Source organism: Callithrix jacchus, chromosome 15, assembly GCF_049354715.1.
Source record: "Callithrix jacchus isolate 240 chromosome 15, calJac240_pri, whole genome shotgun sequence".
NCBI classification, from domain to species: Eukaryota; Metazoa; Chordata; class Mammalia; order Primates; family Cebidae; genus Callithrix; species Callithrix jacchus.
In genome coordinates, this window is record NC_133516.1 from 74054204 (window position 1) to 74075452 (window position 21249).

At 47.9% G+C, this 21249-nt stretch overlaps 1 protein-coding gene across 1 annotated transcript in view; it reads left to right on the top strand.

Annotated features, from left to right (window-relative positions):
- Positions 1 to 15788, top strand: part of RUVBL1 (RuvB like AAA ATPase 1) — a 40518-nt gene extending 24730 nt beyond the window's left edge. The window contains exons 7-11 of the mRNA XM_002758695.6: positions 971 to 1034; positions 2416 to 2614; positions 10252 to 10354; positions 14260 to 14351; positions 15351 to 15788. Of these exons, the coding sequence (XP_002758741.1) occupies positions 971 to 1034; positions 2416 to 2614; positions 10252 to 10354; positions 14260 to 14351; positions 15351 to 15510 (618 nt within the window). The 3' untranslated portion in view covers positions 15511 to 15788. The remainder of the gene's footprint in view (positions 1 to 970; positions 1035 to 2415; positions 2615 to 10251; positions 10355 to 14259; positions 14352 to 15350) is intronic.
- Positions 15789 to 21249: the final 5461 nt, after the last annotated feature.

Below are 21249 nucleotides of genomic sequence, written 5' to 3' on the forward strand. Positions count from 1 at the left end.
GCTGGGCTGGGAGTCAGAAGTCAGGAAACATGTTGCTTCATCACTGACTGCATGGCTGATTTGTCACTCTGGGTCTCTTGAGTTTTCTGTGATTTAGGGTTCTGATTTTGAGTTTCCTCCTATGGGGCAAGGCTGTTTTGAGAACCAGACAGGAAACATTTGCTGCCTTTAGCTATTCAGCATTTAGTGAGCACCTCTGTGTCCCAGGGCCTGGTAACCAAGAGGTGATCACTAAGTGCTGAACAAATGACTAAACACTGACCTCTTCCTCTTGCTGACTGCACTGTTAGGAGCCTGCAGGAGGATGCAGGTGAGTGGTGAACCTCCTATGGAGTCAGCCATTCCACAGGGACAGACCCATAGTCTCAACAGCTCCAGGTTAAGTAAGGGCTAGGCTGATGCGAGCCTGTGGCCAAATCTAGTGAAAGGAGGCACAGCAATATAATCATGGTATGTTTATACTTACTCTTATAGTCTGTGTGTCCCCAAAGGCATGGGAACATTGGGAGGAAGTCATGAGGCCGGTTAGGGTTGATGCCCCCCAGAGGGCATTTGACTTGAACTTTAATGACTGGGAACTTCCTAGGAAGGAGAATGGTATTCCTGGAAGATGGAATAGATTTTGCAAAAGCATTGGGTTATAAAAGAGCTTTGGGGTATCCAGGGCAGGCTCATGGTCTTGTATGGTTAATCAAGGAACAAAGGATTGGAAAAAGATAAAGCTGGAGAAGGAGGCTGGGCAGGCACCACAGAGCTTATACTTCCCACGAAAGGATTTTGTTTGATTCTTACAGGTCCTGGGGAACCTCTAAAAATTCCTCTGTGTTTAGAAGCTCCTCAGGCTTTGAGGAGGGTTCTCCATACGTCAGAACCCCATGTTGACTTGATGAGTGGGATGCAGGGGGTGAGGCTTCTGTAGCTGCCTTAGAAAGCAGCACTGACTCTGACTCTAAAGTCTTCTTTTATGCAGGGAGGACAAGATATTCTGTCCATGATGGGCCAGTTAATGAAGCCAAAGAAGACAGAAATCACAGGTAGGACAACCAGCATGGCCTGTGAGCAAGGGGCAGGGTGGAGGGCCCTGTGTTCTGAGTTGCTCTTGAGGCTCTGTGAGCGCATCCACCCTAAGGAAATGCCTCAGAACAGTTCCTTCTTCCTCATAGTTCAGAGCTTGACTCTAGCCTAAGTCTCTGGTGTCATCTAGGCAGCCATACAGCACGTGTGTGCTCTCTGCCCCTCTGCAGTCACAGTTTTTGGCCCCTATGAGGCCCCAGAAATGTGGATTTGTGTTGCCTTGCTCTGCTGGAGCACAGGCTCTGGAGCCTTGGTGCTGTCACCCTCCTCCCCAGTAGAGTGCAGGGCAGCTCCACAGATCAGCTCCACACACTACCCTGCCCAGTTTGTGGGCACTTCCCAGAGCTCCATGAGGGACACTGCTGCTGCTCCCATGTGAACCTTTATTTTACCCTGCTGCTCTTCCTAGCTTTCCTGTTTTATTTTTATTTTTCTAATTCTACCTACAGTTCCATCATCTTAAGCTGGTAATTAAATATTAAAGCAAATATTATCGTTAAAATTTTAGCCAGGGCAGCAATCTGAAACCTTTCTGTTCGGGTTTGTCAGGAGCAGTTTCTTTGTTTTCATATGGTTTTCGGTGTGCATCCCCTTTGGACAGTTCCTGCCTCGTGCCTCTGTTGGAAGACGCTGCCTCAGATCTTCCAGTTCTCTGTTTGTGAGCTGCTCCTTCCTGATCATAACACAGGAGCTGGTTTGGAAAATAAGTACTGAGACCTTAGCTGGGTTGTGTAACTTTTGAGAGACTCATCCCTCTAGGAGCTCTGAGATTGGACCTTTCTTCAGAGCCTTTCATTCCTCCAAGGTTTCTGCTCAGGATTCTAAAAGCACCCACTTCCTTAGTCCAGGCACTTGATTGAAAGTTAATTAAACTAAGCATTGTTATGTGGGACCAAAAGAAAGGGTCATTTACTGAGTATAGAACAGGAAAATTTGCATGTGAAAACGCATTTCACCCAGGGCTCCGAAACTCCAATGTCTCCCAGATCAGACAGAGCTAGATTGGGTGTGTGGGAGGTGATAAGGCATGGTAGTCAGTGAGTGTGTGCCATGAAGGGATTCCCATGCAGAATACCCATGCAGCCTTTTCACATTTAACCAAACACATCTTTTGGGGGAGGCTGCCAATTCTGTGACCTTTAGGTGTGATTATCACTGTGTTCAGATGATGACACTGAAGCCTGGAGTGGGGACACACCCTGCCTGGGGTCAAATAGCTAGTAGAAAAACTAGGCTGCCAACGTGGGTTTGGATTGAATTTAGGTTGGGGAGAAGAGAAAAGGTGATAGTCTCCCCCAGCCTGGTGCTGACCTTGCCCCCGCCCATCCTTGCATCTCCTAGACAAACTTCGAGGGGAGATTAATAAGGTGGTGAACAAGTACATCGACCAGGGCATTGCTGAGTTGGTCCCGGGTGTGCTGTTTGTTGATGAGGTCCACATGCTGGACATTGAGTGCTTCACCTACCTGCACCGCGCCCTGGAGTCTTCTATTGCCCCCATCGTCATCTTTGCATCCAACCGAGGCAACTGTGTCATCAGGTAGGATGGCTGCCTGCCAGCCACAAGGCTTTTTTACCTTCCATCTGGGCTTATTTGTTCCTCAGGATCTCTCTAAACTCCATGAGTCAGGACGGGGATGAAGGGAGGTCCTGTTGTTTTTGAGGAAAAATGTGCCAATTGGCTTGGCTCTGGCCTCATTTCTAGTCACCAGAGGCAGCAGCTGCTCTGTCACTCATGTTGAGGGTCTCCCACATGGTCTCTGGGGTGTAACACTACAATTTGGTCATTTAGTTGGAGTGTACAAAGGTAAGATCAGACAGGGCTAGCCTTTGATGACATTATACACGTGAACGTCTTCAGTTTTCATCTAAGCTCTGACATGTAGGCATTATTGACGTCATTTTTCAAATAAAGAAACGGAATAGAATCATAATTTGTTCCTCATCATAAAGACAGGATAAGAACCTAGCTCCCTCTGATAATAAAACCAGCATTTCACACTGCTGTCTTTCCATCCCCCAGCTCCACTTCTTCTCATCCCTTTGGCCTGCCTTTGGGAAGGGTAGATGTTGACCCCTGGAAGGCAGATGTTCATATGGTGATCATCCTGCCAAGATTGGCCCGAAGCTGGACCAGGAACTTTCCTGGTGTTGCTTTTTTTTCTAAGCACTCTCCAGGCTTGTGGTCCTAGATAACACCCCATCTTTCCATCTCTCAAGCCCAGCGTCAGTATTCCCAGTACCTGGTAGTTTTGTTGCTCTTTTGGTTTTCTATGATTCTGTTTAAACATTAGTGCCTGGTCTCTTCAGTGCTAGGGGCGCAAAGGTGGGTGATAAGAGACCTCTTTTCAAGCCTGCAACAGAGAATGTGGGGACAAAGTCCTTGAGGCTGCATGCTCAGGGCAGTGGAGTTGGAAAGACACCCTGTGGCCCATGAGTATCTCAGGGCAGAGCTGGAGCCAAACTGAGTTTTAAATAAAAACTGCTGATTTGCCTAACTCACCTCTGAATGATAGTGGGCCCTATTTAAGATTTTAGTTTGCTCTTAATAGAGAAGCTTTATTATTAAGACTGTCCAAACTGGGCACTGTCTTAATAATACAGTGATATGCACCTATATTGTACACTTTGGGAGACTAAGGTGGGAATATTGCTTGAGGCTAGGAGTTGAAGGCTGTAGTGTGCAATGATCGCACCTGTGAATAGCTGTCACACTGTAGCCTGGGTGACATTGTGAGACCCCATCTCTAAAAATAATTAAAAAAAATAAACCATGTAAACCCTGGTGTGGCTGGCTCTAGATAGGCCCCACAGTGGGGATTCAGTAGTGCTGTGAGTACTGCAGTATAGCCGCAGGCCCTCCCGCTCAAGTGGATTCTTTCACTTGCAATTAGGATTCGAATGCATGATTCAAGTCCATGTGGCAGCATCTTGTAGCTACTGTGAATCCCCGTGATCCTCACTGGAAAGACCACTGTCACAAGTGCCTCCTAATAAGTCTTGGAAAGAAAGTGTGTGCCAGATCCAGCATGGCTACCTGGGTAACATCTGGAGACAGATGCATGTGGGCCTTGTGCCTGGTATGCCTGGCATGCCTGTGGCTGGCTGGGCTTGGCCACACCAGGCTTCATCCTGATAGTGCAGCTGGTGAAAGGGCTCAGCCTTGGACAGACGGTGCCCCCTGCTGGGGAGCTCTGCTAATAGGCTCCCTTCCCTCCACAGTAGGGAACCCAGCCCAGCAGATGCCCACAGAGCCTGGCATCTCTCGTCCCCAGAAGCAAGATCTCTCATTCCCATCCCACTCAGAACTAAGGTGCACAGAAAGGTGGCCTTGATCTCAGAACCTGCTCTGGAGACAAAGCTCTGGTCAGCCTGAAACTTGGGAGATTTGGCCCCAGCCCCGTCTGGGCTGATTTGATCAAGGGCTGCTAGAGGTTGTGGAGACTCCTTGCCAGACTGCAGTGACCCAAGTGGAAGGAAGAGGCTCAGAGCATGGATTTTTAGGCAGGTTGGTTTAGGTAACCCAAATTCAGTTGTGTGCTCTGGAAGAGAATTTTGTCACTATGTTCTAGTAGGAAATTTGTTGTAGTGGTGATAATAATGTCAACGTGGACATTTTATATAAACAGCACCATATAATCTGGTCTTTTGTGAATGGTTTCTTTCACTTAGCATGATGTTTTCAAGGTTCATCTATGTTGTAGCATGCATAGTACTTATTTCTTTTTCTGGCTGGATAGTATTCTATTATATGGGATATTTAATAGTGTATCTTATTTAACCATTCATTAGTTGATAGACATTGGGTTGTTGGTTTGTTTGGTTATTATGAATAATGCTGCCCTGAACATTTGTGTACAACTTTTCTTTTTTTTTTTTAAATAGAGTTGGGGTCTCACTTTGTTGCCTAGGCTGGTCTTGAACTCCTGGGCTCCAAGGATCCTCCTGCCTCAGCCTCCCAAACTACTAGGATTATAGGTGTGAGCCACCACACCTGGCCTATGTACAAAATTTTTATGTGGAACAGGTTTTGTTTCTTATGGTTATGTACCTAGGAGTGGAATTGCTGGGTCCAGTGCTAACTGTTTAACCTTTCAGGGAACTGCCAGCTGTTTGCAAAGCCAGCTTCATCATTTGACATTCCCACCAGCAATGAAGGTTCAAGTTTCTCCACATTCTTGCCAACAATTCTCTCTTTTTGATTGTAGATGTCCGAGTGGGTAGTGAAGTAATATCTCATTATGGTTTTGATTTGCATTTCCTCAGGACTAAGGATCTTGAGCATCTTTTCATATGCTTATTGGCCGTTTGTATATTGTCTATGGAGAAATGTTTATTCATGTCTTTTGCTCATTTTTTTTTTTTTTTGAAACGTAGTTTTTGTTGCCAGTCTGGAATACAGTGGCATGATCTCAGCTCACTGCAACCTCCGCCTCCTGGGTTCAAGCAATTCTCCTGCCTTGGCCTCCTGAGTAGCTGGGCCTACAGGACCTTGCCTAGCTAATTTTTTTATTTTTAGTGGAGATGAGGTTTCACCACGTTGGCCAGGAATGTCTCGATCTCTTGACTTTGTGATCCGCATGACTTGGCCTCCCAAAGTGCTGGGATTACAGGCTTGAGCCACTGCCATTTTTTATTCAGGTTCTTTGTCTTTCTGTTGTCGAATTGTAAGAATTCTTTATATATTCTGGATACTAGATCTTTATCATTTGTATGTGATTTATAAATATCCTATTTGGATTGTCGTTTCAGTTTCTTGACAGTGTCTTGTGACACACAAAAGTTTTAAATTTTGATGAAGTCCAATTTATGTTTTTTTCTTTTGTTGTTTGCGTTTCTGGTTTTGTATCTAAGAACCCATTGCCTAATCTAAAATCACAAAGGTTTGTGCCTGTGTTTTCTCCTAAGAGTTTTAGTTTCAGCTTTTATGTGTAGGATTATAATCCATTTGCAGTTAATTTTCATATACGGCGGCGTAAGGAAGGGATTGGTCCAACTTCATTATTTTGCATGTGAATATCCAGTTGTCCCAGAACCATTTGTTGAAAAGACTGTTCTTTTTTACTGAATTGTCTTGGCAGCCTCAGAAAATCAGCTTCAGAAAATCAAATGGCTGTCCTTTTAGCACTTTTACCGTGTGCCCACTGAACCAATGTTAAGTGGTTGTTAGGTGAGTTGCCCATCACATTACCTAGAGAGGTGTTTTTACTGCGCTTTCTGTCAGCAGAAAAGCTTTGTGTTATCTGTGTGCCTGTAGTTACAGGATTACATTAAAAAGTATTTATGTGGTGATTCTCAACCAGAGGCAAATTTGTTCCCCTGGGGACACGTAGCAATGTCTGGAGACATTTTTACTTAACATGACGCAGAAGTGCTGCTGGCATCTAGTGGGTAGAGGCCAAGGACGCTGCTGAACATCCTGCAGCACATAGGACAGCCTTTCAAAAATAGTTAATTTGGTCCAAAACGCCAACAGGGTCACAGTGGAGAAACCCTGAGTTACAGTAAGAGGAAAGTAGTCACAAATGAGTCAGCCATGTTGCACATGTGATGGTGTATGTATAGAGTTCATTTCTAGAAGTACATTTGTCTTGTTCCTATCGATACACTGTATTGGATTCCAAGGGGAGTTGGGCCTGTGGCTTCACAACTCCAAACTGTCTATCTGGAGGAAGCTCACTAATGGCCTGGTTTGGACAATTGCTGAATGGTGAAATGTTAAAATTAATAGTAGACTGAGGCCAAAACCAGAAATGAACTTCTCGAATGCAAGAATAAATCTGCGGATTTACGTAAAATGTAATTATTATGCAGCTTATTAGCAGTTTCATATTATAACATTACCATGATGGCTGTCTTGTTAAACTGTGATCCTCCCCACTCCCTGGCCCCCCTTCTGAGATCAGCACACAGCCCAGCACCACTACTAGTACATTGGGGCTCCACTCAGCCAGCCCACTCAGCAGAAACACTGACCAGAACCATCTCCCATGAATACGTTTTCTAGAAGAAACTTTCTACTTCACATTAATAGCTTGGACAAATCTAAAAAATGTTTGGCCTTTAATTCCTGAAAAATACTTAGCAGTCCTCAGCAGCCTTTTCTTTTTTGTTTTTCTCCTCAAATTCCTTTTTACCACTTGGCAGCCTTTAAATAGACTCCAGAAACTATAAGAAATGTTCTTAATGCATTTCTATATATTTTGTTCTTGTGAAATTTGATAATGGAGTACTTCATTTTTCTCTAACCTTTTCGTCTTTAAACTTTTATTGTTTATTGTGATTTATCATGGGTGGTGTAGAATTTTGGATATTTTTGTCCTTGGGATATTTTAATATGGCACAATTGAGATCTTACAATTTCCTCAGAATTCCCAAAAGAATTCTCAAATAAGATTTAAAAAATACAGGCTGGGAGCGGTGGCTCAAACCTGTAATCCCAGCACTTTGGGAGGCCGAGGTGGGTGGATCACAAAGTCAAGAGATTGAGACCATCCTGGTCAACATGGTGAAACCCCGTCTCTACTAAAAATACAAAATATTAGCTGGGCACGGTGGCACGTGCCTGTAATCCCAGCTACTCAGGAGGCTGAGGCAGGAGAATTGCCTGAACCCAGGAGGCGGAGGTTGCGGTGAGCTGAGATTGCGCCATTGCACTCCAGCCTGGGTAACGAGCGAAACTCCATCTCAAAAAAAAAAAAAAAAAAAAAAAAATACTTGTGGCCTAAATAGAATTAGAAAACTAAAAATTAAATATTGTTTTAAAAGGTTATTTTGTTTAATGTGGTTGCAGGCATTTGAATCATAGAATTTCATCTTTATAATTCTTCCTAATTTTAAGAGGACATTTGTTGCTGGAAAAAGAAAAGTTTTCTGTAAAGTTAGCTGAATATTTGTATTTGCTATTAGTCTGTTTCCATATTTACTTTGAAGATTTTAATTTTTTTTACATTAGATTTAACAAGTCATTAACGTAGCATTTTATTCTCCTTTTAAATTGTTTTTATTGTGGTAAAATATTTATAACATAAAATTTGACATTTTAACCATTTTTAAGTGTGCAATTTATTGACATCAATGACATTCACAGTGTGGAATGTCACACTGTGAATGAATTCACCATCACTTCTATTTCCAAAACCATCACTGCTATTTTCAAAACTTTTTCATCACCTCAAAATCAGAAACTCTGTCACCATCAAGCATGAAGTCCCAACCCTCCGTCTCATCTATTTCTGTCTTTTTTTTTTTTCTTTTGAGACAGGGTCTCACTCTGTCATCCAGCCTGGAGTGCAGTGGCACAGTGTTGGCTCACTGCAACCTCTGCCTCCCAGGCTCAAGTGATTCTTGTGCCTCCGCTTCCGGAGTAGCTGGGGTTACAGGCACATGCCACCAAGCCAGCTAATTTCTGTCTCTATAAATTTGCCTACTATACATATATTCTACAAGGAAACCATAAAATATTTGTTATTCAAATACCTTATTTCATTTTGCGTGTTTTCAGGGTTCATCCTGTACTAGCATGTATTTTATTTTTGCAATCATAAGTATGCATTTTTATACCTCTACTAACTGGATAGAATTTAAACATGTAGATTTTATTTTTACTAAAGTTAAATTTTTAGCATGCTTACTTGTTTTTGAAACCAAATAATCAGATACTAACAAATCCAATTGACACGACTAGTTCTTTGTTATAGTTATAATGATTACTTATAACCATAGGCCGTACAATTCTGTACAAGTTGAAGAATACCAGAAATGTAGACTCTTTGCTGTTAACGACCCTCAGACGCCAAGAAGCCCACACTACATGGGGCCTCCAAACACTGTAGCTGAAGACTGGCCCTGTGTGCCACCAGTAGCTACCCAGGGCCCCTCAGGGTCTTGTGGGTTGGCAAAGTTCCTCTCCAATGTCTTGGTTAAGGGTTCAAGAGAAAAATAGGCAAAAGATGGGATTGGACCCTTCTCAAAAAGAAATAAAATAATATATATAAAGGAATACATTCAAATACCTCATTAGTAATCAAAGAAATGCAAACTTACATAAGGTGTTACCTTTCCCTCTTTTTCTAAACTTGAAATAGTAAAATATTTCAGAATGAGAATACTTGGTACTAGCTATGATCCTGTGAGGTTAGATAATGCATGCAGCTGTATTAGGAAAGTTACAGGGTTCTGTCAGGCACTACAACAGTTGCTAAAGAAATGCTTATGGCTGTATGTGTAAAATTATTTATCAAAATATCAATAAAAATAATAGCAACAGTTGGAAACTACCTAAATGCTCAACAATTTGGGTTAAGGAAAATATTTTATGGATTATTAAGTAAATGCTAAACATAATTATTAAGACCGGCAAGCCAGGTGCAGTGGCTGACACCTCTACTCCAAGCTACTCAGGAGGCTGAGGTGGGAGGAGCACTTGAGCCCAGGAGTCTGGGGCTGCAGTTAGCTAGAATCATGCCACTGTACTCCAGCCTGGGCCACAGAACAAGACTCGGTCTCAGAAACAAAACACAACAAAAAGACTGCAGCAACATGGATGAAAGCAAAAAAAATATGTGCATACTTAGTATAATTTGTAAAGCAGTGTATATGAAAGTTTGGCAAATATCCAGATGATTATTTTTTAGTATGATTTTAGTTGTTTTTTCTTCTTTTCCAGTTTTCATATGATATTGATGATTAACAAGTTAATGAAGTTGGTTTTTTTTTTCCCTTTGTGAGACAGAGTCTTACTCTGTCACCCAAGCTGGAGTGCAAAGGTGCAATCTTGGCTCACTGCAACCTCTGCTTCGTGGGTTCAAGTGATTCTCATGCCTAAGCCTGCTGAGTAGCTGGGATTATAGGTATACACCACCATGCCCAGCTAATATTTGTAGTTTTAGTAGAGACAGTGTTTCACCATGTTGGCAAGCTGTTCTTAAACTCCTGACCTCAGGTAAACTAACCACCTTTTTCTCCCAAAGTGCTGAGATTACAGGTGTGAGCCACCATGCCCAGCCTGAAGTTTTTTTTTATGTGACTGGAGGTTAGCATGTTTACTCTGGTCCTGGCTCTGATTCTCAGGCTGCCTAGCCAGCTGCTTTTGCTATGAGTGCTGTAGCTGTATTTCCAGTGTCGTTTCTTGTCTAACAGAGGTTTATGTGATGGGATTAATTTTGCCCCTTGCAGAGGCACTGAGGACATCACATCCCCTCATGGTATCCCTCTTGACCTTCTGGACCGAGTGATGATAATCCGGACCATGCTGTATACTCCGCAGGAAATGAAACAGGTGAGCCTCCCTTCTTCCTTCCTGCTTTCTTCTCTCTCATTTGCTCCCAGTGTTCACTGACGGCTGTGTAGAAAGGTATCCATGGCTTGGCTCTGGCTGCCGTGCACCATCTCACCACTTAGCTGCTGGGCTTGAGCAAGTCACATTACTCCAGAGTCTCAGTCTCCCCATCTGAAAGATAGGTTGGACTAACTAGATGCTGCCCCAACTGTCAACAGAAGCTCAGCTCCCTGTCTTGGCTGTTGTCTCTTCTGCTGTTCCCCCTTTCATAAGCTTTAGGAAAAGGATAGTGAAAAAATCAACTTGATGATAGCCTGTAGGGAAGCTACCAACTCTATAAAAAGGAGGCAATAAAACGATTTAGTGATAGCCTTTTGGTGACCAGGCCGGACTGTGCCTGTAGGCTTTTCTACTCAGAGAACAAGTCCAGGCTTACTGTTCCACCTGAACTAACAGCGAGCCAGCTCCAGCAGGGTATAGAATGCAGCCACTGTGACCTGGAAGAGGCCACATCCTAGCTTGCATCCTAGCAAAGCCTGTCTGCTGTAAACAGCATGATGAATGACAGGTTTCTCAGAGGCCTGTCTTTGGAGGCCTCCCTGGGCAGGTCTGTGGCTTTGCAACAGAGTCCTTGAGGGCTTCTGCCAATTCTTGGAAACCTGGCCCATTCTTACTGCAGGCCATAGCACCTTACTGTTGGGTCCAAAATCCCATATGTCCTGCTGAAAAAAGGCAGCCCAGCACAGATGTGGTCAGGGCCAGAGACACCAGGAGCATTTCGAGGCCTGCATTTGCCTGCTGATTGACTTGAGCAATTTGGGACATCTCGCTGAGCCTCCACCATCTCTGTTAAATGGAAGATCTGCTCCCTCCTTTGTGAGATTGTCATTAGGATTTGTGAGGTATTGACAATAACGGGCCCTCCCATTCTTTCCGTTGCTGTTGTTATTACTGTATTTATAGTGTTGTGTGCTTCATAGGTACCCTCTAGGGTCCTCTACCTACAACATACAGCAGCTTCGAAATAGCCAGTGTTGGAGGCTCCAAGAACAAGGGTCCTGTGGCCATGTGGAGAGTAAGCAGCAGAGCCAGGACTGCCGCTCAGCTAGTTCACCCTTGCTGCTGCCATGCAAACTCAGAGCTCCTGGCCCAAGCAGTCTGGAATGTTCTGCACTGTGCTTCTAGAGCAGTGATTTGCCAGGCCAGCTCTGGGCTGGGGCTGTCTTGGCTCAGTCAGGAGGGCCTCTCCTCGAGCTTTCTCTCAGGACTGGTGGCTTTTTTCCCGCTGGCCCAGGCAATAACCTCAGCATATTTACTGGAGCCTGGGCTAGGTTTTTAAACAAACTCGATGTAACTTGTGTACTCTGCAATCCCAGCCGACACCCTCATAAACTATCCCTGCAGGTTATTAAATGATTAAAGATCTCATTTATGAACTGTCCATTTTCGGGCAGCCTGAGACAGACGCTCTCACGATTGCTCTGACCTGCTCTAGTCAGAGAGAGAGTAGTGTCCCTGACATTCTGGAAGCTGAGCCACAGATTCACTGCAGCTCACTGAATGGGAGACGCTTAGGCTGAAGCTGTCTCCTGTGACCAGGCTCCAGGATTCAATATTTGTATCTCCCTGGAGTTTCAGAAGGTCTTGTGGGGACATTTTTCTCGGTGGGACCTGGCAGTTTCCTCAGTCCCAGCTGTGAGTGAGAAGCCCTTTTTGGCTTGAAGCCCAAAGGGGAGTTCTGTTGATGGAGCAGGGAGTCCCTCCTAGCTCCTTTACTTGGTCATCCTTGTACCAGCCAGCAACTTCGAAGGGCCCCTCTCTGCCCAGCTGCACTTAGCTTTGGATCTCAGACAGTGGAGCACCTCCTGCACAAGCTAAGATTGTTTCAATGGAGTGCACACCCTGGCAGCTTACTCATGAGCCCAGCTAAGTTTCTTATGGCCTATGCCATGATTGTGAAATATTTGAACAATTTGCTGACATCTAGAACTCAGAGGATGTTATGTTATTGTTTGCCTTTTAGTAATTGCTTTGTAAAAAACAAAATAGCTATTTCTGCCTTTTTTTCTCAACTTTTTATTATGAAAGATTTCAAACCCAGAAAAAAGCTGAAAAACGCATACAATGAAATGACATCAAAAGAACTATCCATAAAGATAAATCGAATGTCACCAAAATTAAAAGCTTCTGCTCCTTGAAAGACACTGTTAAAGAAAAGAAAAGTCCGGGCGCGGTGGCTCACGCCTATAATCCCAGCACTTTGGGAGGCTGAGGCGGGTGGATCATGAGGTCAGGAGATCAAGACCATCCTGGTCAACATGGTGAAACCCCGTCTCTACTAAAAATACAAAAAATTAGCTGGGCATGGTGGCGCGTGCCTATAATCCCAGCTACTCAGGAGGCTGAGGCAGCAGAATTGCCTGAACCCAGGAGGCGGAGGTTGCGGTGAGCCAAGATCGCGCCATTGCACTCCAGCCTGGGTAACAAGAGCGAAACTCTGTCTCAAAAAAAAAAAAAAAAAAAAGGAAAAGAAAAGACAAACCACAGACTGGAAGAAAATATTTTAAAAATACATATCTGGTCAGGCGAGGGGGCTCACGCCTGTAATCCCAGCACTTTGGGAGGCCAAGGTGGGCAGGCCACCTGACGTCAAGAGTTTGAGACCTGGGCTAGGTCTAACCAACATGGTTAAACCCCATCTAGGACATTTCATACAAAGATCTGCATCTGAGCCTGTCTTGACAAAAGGGAAGACTGCAGACAGCACCTTGCAGCAGTGGTGGCTGGGGGTGGGAGGGCTGCCTCCCCAGGGTATTTGCTGGCCAAGCATCTCACCCTCACTTGGCTTATTGCAGCTGCTTGGGCCTGCTGGGGCTTTCCAGGGCCTTTCTGATCTGTGGGCAGCCAGCATGCTGTCCCCCAACCCCAACCAGGATCATCAGAGACTGGCTCCCCACCCCTGGAACTCCTGCCCGCAGGGTCCCGGCCTGGAGAGCTGACAGGTGAGGCTTGACATGGCCACCTCAGTAAACCTCTGGCTCTCCTCCCTCCTGGATGGCAGAAGCTGGGACTCAGTCTTTCCCAGCTCCTGGGCCTCTACCCTGGGTGTGCTTTTATGGCTTTAATTTCAACAAGGGCTTCTGGATATCTTGTTTACGAAGCTGCCAAAGTGAAAAATTCCTGTATTATATGCGGCTCGAAGTCCTGCAGTTATCTCAGCTCCACAACACACAACATCATTATCCCGGCTGCCCCTTATCACTCAGTGCTGGTGCGCCTGCAGGATCCTGGTCCACTATGTTACAGTGTCTCCGCCGCCAGCTTGCCTCCCCTCCACCTCTACGAAGATCTTCAAACTGCAACAAGCGTCAGCCTCTTCTTGATAGATTAGATATCTCCTGGTGATGTTATGAGGCCTGGTAAATTTTAAAAGTAACTTTTTTGATTTATTTAACCATCATATTTATCAAGCAAATAAAAAATGTCTCTTGCCTGAGTGCTTGTGGTACCCATGCTGGAGAGGAAGGTTAGAGCTCTTGAGGGAGCCCAGGGCAGGTTAGAAGAGGCCTCAGTTCTCTGTCTGGGGACAGGGGAGGTCAGGATGTGGAGTCAAGAGTGAGCCACCTGGGAAGCCACACACCTCCTGAGGCGCCAGCCACACTGAATCAGTTGAACACAGCACACTGGCCGTGATGCCATTCATGCATACTTTGGGGCCATACATGCCTGGAAGGTGCTGGGCTGGCAGTGCTGGGCAGGTGTTGGCTCCCTGCCCACCAGCCCAGGTCTTGGTTTCTCTTACGCTGCACAGTGAGAAATACTGAGTGACATTGTCTTTAAAGTACTTTAGAAATGGGGTGCTTGAGGTCAGTCACTGTTGATTGTGTTTTTTTCTCCTCTAAAAGATCATTAAAATCCGCGCCCAGACGGAGGGAATCAACATTAGTGAGGAGGCACTGAACCACCTGGGGGAGATTGGCACCAAGACCACACTGAGGTGAGCTGGTACCCTGAGCCCACCGGGGCCTCCTCAGCACAGCCAGGGCCCTCGCTGTGGTCGTTCTGGGCAATAAAGGCAGGTCCCCTCCCAGGCCACAGTACTATATCCATCTGCTCTTCCTGGTGTGTTGGGTGCCAGGGCAGTTGAGTTTCAAATGCAGAGGATCTAGCTGATGGTTTTTAACAGGGTAGAGTAAGGCCGAATTCCCTGTTTCCTACAGCAGATTCTCCCCTCTTGTGGAGAGTGCTTTGACCCTGGGCCTTCTTGTGGCAGAGAAGGTGCACAGAACTAGAGAGCAGGGCCCATGTGGCAGCTCATTAGCCCGGGCCCTGGCTCCTGTTCTCCTGCTGATATTATGAGACCTGGGAAATCTTTAACATTTTTATTTAACCATTATATTTATCAAGCAAATAAAAAATGTCTGGGGGCCTGCAGACCATGTCCTTAACAGTGGCCTAACTTATTGTAAAATCATTGCTTCACAGTCCTCAGCCCTTCCCAACATCCCTTGAGTCAGTTCTTGCTCCTGAGGTTGAAGGCAGAGATGCAAGCTGTGAGATCTGGAAAAGGGGGACTTTTTAAATTGACGGAGTCTTCGTGCCTTTCGATAGGCATGTACTTCCAGCTGGCCGTGTTTTCGTTTCCCTGCCATGTTAAATATCCCTATCTGTTAGGCACCTGTATACATCTAAGTTTGCAGTCCTTTTCCAGTAGCAGTGGCGTTACTTCCTATTGGAGAGAATTTGTAGACTGTACTAAAGATTTGGGGAAAGCACTTAAGTCTTGTTCGTGGCTCCTGGCCCGTCTCTCATGGGGTAGTGACTGCAGCTCTCTGAGAAGTGACAACTTTGTTTCCACTTCTCTGTGTTCACAACAGCTAGCACAAGCCTAGCATTTGGAACTGCCTCTGGTGCCAGTGCTGCCTACTGATTTGGGGGAAGGGGCTTCCTTTGGTGGCCCCAGTTTCACTTCAGCCTTGGCCTCTGTCCACTCTAGGTACTCAGTGCAGCTGCTGACCCCGGCCAACCTGCTTGCTAAAATCAACGGGAAGGACAGCATTGAGAAAGAGCACGTTGAGGAGATCAGTGAGCTTTTCTATGATGCCAAGTCATCCGCCAAAATTCTTGCTGACCAGCAGGATAAGTACATGAAGTGAGATGGCTGAGGTTTTCAGCAGCAAGAGACTCTCCAGGTGTGCCTGGCCCAGTTCTGGACAGCTCGCCCCTGGGCTTGGGGCTGCTGTCCCACTCAGGCGTGGTCTGCAGTGCTGTCAGTTCAGTGTGGAAAGCATTTCTTTTTAAATTATCATAACTTTTCCTGTGGTTGCTTGTAAAGAACCCTTCCTTACCTGGTGTGTTTTCTATAAATCTTCATAGGTTATTTTGATCTCTCTCTCTTCTTTAAGTTTTTTAAAAATAAACTTTTCAGAACAGTTTTAGATGTACAGAGTCATTGTGAACACACAACAGGGATGTTCACATGTATCTCATACCCAGTTTCCCTTATTGTTAACATGTTACAGCAGATAGCACATTTGTCACAGTGAATGACCAATACCGATGCATTATTATACTGCATTCATATTTTCTCTGTTTTAATTAATGTCTTTTCTTCTGTCCCAGGATTCCATCCATGATACCCCATTACAGGTAGTTGTCATGTCTCCTTAGATGTCTCTTGGCTGTGACATTTTCTTAGATTTTCCATGTTCTTGATGACCCTGACAGTTTTGAGGAGGACTAATCAGGTATTCTGCAGAACATCCCTCAATTGGGCTTTGTCTGATGCTTTTTTCATGAGTAGACTGGGATTGTGGATTATGGAAAGAAAGACCTCAGAGGTAAAATCCAGTTTTCATCACATATCATGTGCGGTTCTTATCACATGCTAGCAACATGATGGTGACCTTTACCATTTGGCTGAGGTCAAGTTTTTGGGGTCTTCCCACTGTGAAGTTACTCTCTGCTGCCTTTCCATAGTGAATTATTGGGAAGGAAGTCACTACGTGCAGCCCACGCTTAAAGGGCAGGGGTTATGCTCACCTCTAGAGAACTGAATATTTATGGAAATTATTTGGGATTCTCCTGCATGGGAGATTGGATCAGAATGGACTCATGGAAGTTCACTGTATACTTTTAATAGATTTATTTTGCTGCTCAAATTGAGCCAGGTTTGGCCAGTGAGAACTCTGTCAGTTGGCTCGTGTGTCCCTCTGATGTGTCTCCATCTCTCTGGCCATATCTCTGGGTTCACGCACTGAGTAGGCAGCAAGGGCAAATGCAGCACCGGATAGTGTACCTTACTGGAATGTGCCTTCCCAGTAGGATGAGTGCTGCGTTCTTGCCCTTGCCAGGCCTGTCCTCCCCTACCTGAGGTGGGGCTGAGCACCCGGACACTGTTCCATGTGCAAGTTGAACAGCTGACACTTGCTCCATGTGCAAGTTTAGACTGGACCTCCAAGCTGTTATGATGTGGGAGGCGAGACTGACCAGGATGGGCATATTGGTCCAGTGCTTTGGTCCAAACTATGAGCTTCTTGTGGGGCAAGCAGCATTGTCCTTCCATTAGGGACAGCCCCCTGTAGCCATGTTGAGGGGACAGTGGGAGGGGGCAGAGATGATACTGGGGATTCCATCTAGACTAAGAGGCCCCAGCCCGTCCCTGCTGCCAGAGTGACTCTTCTCCCTGGGCCTGGCCCCTGAGGAGACTGTGGCATGGCCCAGCGGGGGTGGTAGGACCCTTCATGAAGTTAACTGCTTATGTGGCCCATGCCAGCTGTCAGTATCCTCTGAGGCTGCGCTTGTCTTCAGCCTCCCAACTCAAGCCATGTTAGACAAACAGAAGGGAGATGTAGCAAGAGCTATTGCAGTAGGGACTGTGTTCACGCTCTGCGTTCTGTGTTGCCTTGACAGTACCCTATGAGGCTGAGATAGGTGTGCTAGTCCAAGTCCACGTCCACAGAGGAGGAGGGGGCAGTTCAGGCAACTCCCTTGCCCAGCCAGAGAGAGATGGAACCAGGATTTGAAATCAGGCTGCTCAGAACCTGTGCTCCTAACTCCTGGGGCCACACTCCTTCCTTCTGTGTGTTGCATGGTCGGCATTTAGCAGCAGCCAGGAGCTGTCAGGATCTAACCTCTGTACCAGGCAGGTGAGGGAAGCTGGGTTCTCTGTGGGGAAGATGACCCACTTAGAGGGCAAGAACCAGGCCTCTGCCCCAGCTGGGCCTCTCACTTAGGCCCCAAGCCTTTCACTGTGTTTGATGACTAGGATGGAAGTGGCACTGACTGCAGATCTCACAGCTGCGATCGGGACAGTCTTCAGCTGCCCAAGGTACCAACATCCAGAACAGCCAGGTGAGGAGGGAACTGTGGACTCCTCCCAGGCCACAGACCCCTGGTTCCTGCTCCTCAGATATCCTGGCTGAGGTGGTGCCCAGAGAGATGGCCCAGCTCACTGGTCTGTGCTCCAGAGTGAGGGAGATGGTTCTGGATAGGTAGGAAGGTTGGGTTATTTTAATTTTCCTCCTATTTTTTCTAGCAGGGCCTGTGATTATTACATTAATCTTTCAGGCGAAGTTTTTACGACTGATCCCTCGCCGACTATGAGAAGTTTCTCTATCCATTACTAAGAGGGAAACAGACCCTGGTGGGGAAGAAAATATTTGTTACATCTTATCGGACTGACACACAATCTAACAACAATTACAGCAGCCCCATTTTTTGCACTATTTCAGCTCCGGTGTGAAAAATTGTTGTAATATTAAAGTGAGGCAGGGTGGGGGCTAGTCATTGGAAGTGGTTGAATATTCCAGGCTTTCAGCCCAGGCTTCTTGGGTGCCTCCCAGGGAGCCGACTGGGTGGCTGAGGAGAGAGAGGGAAGAATTTTCACATAAATCCCAGTGCCCTGTTTCCTGTGCTAATGGCCCAGAGATACCTATGAGACTGGGAAGAACTCTTGAAAGACAAGTCCCTGGCCCTGGCAGGGAAACCCCCTTGTGCCCTGCCTCATTTTCTCAGTGTGGACACCATCTTAACTGCCACACATCTTAGGATTGCACATGCAAGATTGGTTGGATAGTTAGTTTTTTAGGACTAAATGGATCGTGCTCTCACACCAGAGTAACTTCTTGGTTAGCAAACCTTTCTTAGCCATTTGTGTAGTAAAGAAGGGGAGTGGGGTCACATCCCAATCAACCTCTAGCTCTCGGAAACTGTGACCAGCCCTGGGCGGAGCAGCTGGAGTGCCCCAAGATGGCCCTGCTCTCGAGGGCTGTGGGCAGAGGCTCAGTAGGAAGGGACCAGGGGTTCTGGGGCTCAGCAGGGTGTGGCATTGATTGCATTTTCCTCCTCTGTGTGGCCCTTGGTCCTAGCCCCTTGACATTTGGTTTCCTGGTGTGCGTGTGGGACATTCACATCCCATAGACCCATGTGAGGACTTGGTGAAGTGACCTGTGGCTACATCAGGCACCCCAGAGACTAAGAGGCCGTGAAGAGTTCCTGATCCTTGGCCCACTTGGAAAAAGAGGTCACAGTTTGTCAAACTGGAGCAAGCAGCCTGCTAGGCCCTCCCCATCCCTATTCCAGATAGCTGGCACTTGGAAGGACCCTTAGGATCCCCCCATGTTTGGAAAAAGCCCTTTAGCCCAGAGGGGCCAGCACTGGCTCAGGACAGCATGACCCTAGAGCAGAGAGGGTAGCACAGGGCAACTGCCAGAAACAACACATTGCTTCTCACAGGGGCCCTAGAACCTCACCCTGGATGAGGCTCAGCTTGTGCCCAAGCAGCCACCCCCTTGTCCCAGCCAGCGCTGGTATTTGTAAGGCCGGACTCGCTCTTATTTGGTGTCTAGAAAAGAGGTCCCTGAGAGGTAGAACAGTGTTCACCCCTCCATCCGTGGTCATCCATTCTCCACACACAAGTTCCTCTTCCTTGTTTCCTCCAGTGTGCGGCCACTCTCCTTCCATTTGTTCTCGGGAGAGCAGGAGGATAAGGAATAAGGGAGGCCTGGGCAAGGGGACTGGGGAGCTCAGGGTGCAGGGCGGGCTACACTGCAAGGCCCCGGAATGGGAAAGGGGTGGGCTGGCTGCAGGGGCTGCCTGTCTGCCCCTGCTGCCCTGCCGGCCCCCCGAACCCCCCCACCCCCGTCACTCGGCGACAGGCGCGGTGATTAATGGCCGGGCCTTGGCTGCCCGGCCGCCATCAGCGCGCGTCTCGGCGGCGATGGATGCTGCTGTCAGGCTGGCCCGGCCCGCGCTGACCCCCGGCCCCTGCCTGGCGCGATCAATGGGCGGCGAGCTGCGGGCGGCGGCTGGGCAGGTGCGATAAGATGGGCCGATGGGTGCCCGCCGATTGCCCGCTCCGTCACTTGCCGTCACCGTCACCGTCATGCCTCCAGTGCGCAGATCCGCGCCGTCAGCGCCGCGTGATTAATGGGGACGCCAGCAGCTGCGGGGAGGGCACGGGCGCGCGGACCCCGCACCCAGAGGGACACGGTGGGGTACGTGCTGAGACGCCGCGAACGGCACACAGCGCTCACACTAGAGCCACGTGCAGGGAACGGGGAATGCGGTGGGGTGCAGGTCGCAGGTCTGGGGCATACACTGCGCAGGTGTTCACGGGGCCGCGTGCGTGTAGTGGGTGGAGGTCCCGGTGCTACCGTAACACAAGGGCCTGAGTGACCTAGGTCTGACGGGTCGGGGGAAGAGGGACGATACCTAATGTGACCTCTGCACCACGAGTCCTGCCTGGCGTAGGCCTCAGCCACCAGGTCTACCAGCCTCTTCGGCTTTTGCAGGCCTGCCCACTGCCCCAACCATCTTTGAGAACCCAGACTTGACGCCAGGACCCTGCCCAAAACCCTTCCACAAGTCCCAGGGCTAAATCCCAAGTTCCTCACCCCTCCCGCCAGGCCTGCGGGAAGGCAGGGCCCGCCCCTCCATGCCGGCCGCCCTACTGTGCTCCTTCAGGGGTCCTCGCAAGTGGTCCCGTTCCCCAGAGCTTCATTCTTGGGTCGGGTCATGCTGTTGGGGACGCCCTGAGCACTCTCAGTGCACCGTGGGGCCCTGCTCAGCCCCACCGGGTGACCGGGGCAAGAGCCGACTGGCCTCGCCCGCGCCAGAGTGCCGGGATCCACTAGGGACTCGGGAGGGAGAGGCCCGCCCAACCCAAATATCCACACGCCACCCAGGAGGAGCCGCGTGCCAACTGCACTGAGGCGGCCAGAGGGCTTCCCAAAGCCAGTGATAGGAGCGCAGCGGGGACAGCCGGGCGCGAATGTGGGACTGACTGACTCGAAGCCCATTCGCCAAGGGGAGCGAAATGAGGGGAAGGGTAGGGGGTCCGGCTGGATGGGTTGGGGCCTATGCCGTGGGCTGTGGGGTCTCAGGGCCAAGCGGCAGTGGGGGCAGTGCCAGCCACTCTCCCTTTTCCCCTCGAAAAGCACAGCCTCCCCAGGGCAGTGCGGCGCAGTGCGGGAGCTTGCGAGGACACAGCGCCCCCGCGTGGGGGGACGTGCACAGTGCCGCGCCAGTGGCGTTCCGGACCCAGGCCCCGCCCCCGCCGCACTGCCCCCATGGGGGCATGGCCAGGCCTAGCCCAGGGGTCCAGGATTCCAAGTCATACCCAGCTTGTGCATGACTTCCCAGCAATGGAGGTTGAAGCCCTGGTGGGCAGAGAGGAAGACGTGTGTCCCCCCACGTACATGCGGGGAATAGTAGTGGGGGAAGGCTTAGTAAGTGGAGCTTTCAATTTTAAAAAAGTATGTACACTTAGATTTTTAATGGAAAATTGCCAAAAGGGTGTACCGTGAAAAACCTCCTTCCACACCTGCCCCCTGCCTCCTGTTCCCTCTCCAGAAGTGCCTGCCTTACACCGATTTTTTCCTCTAGAGATGGCC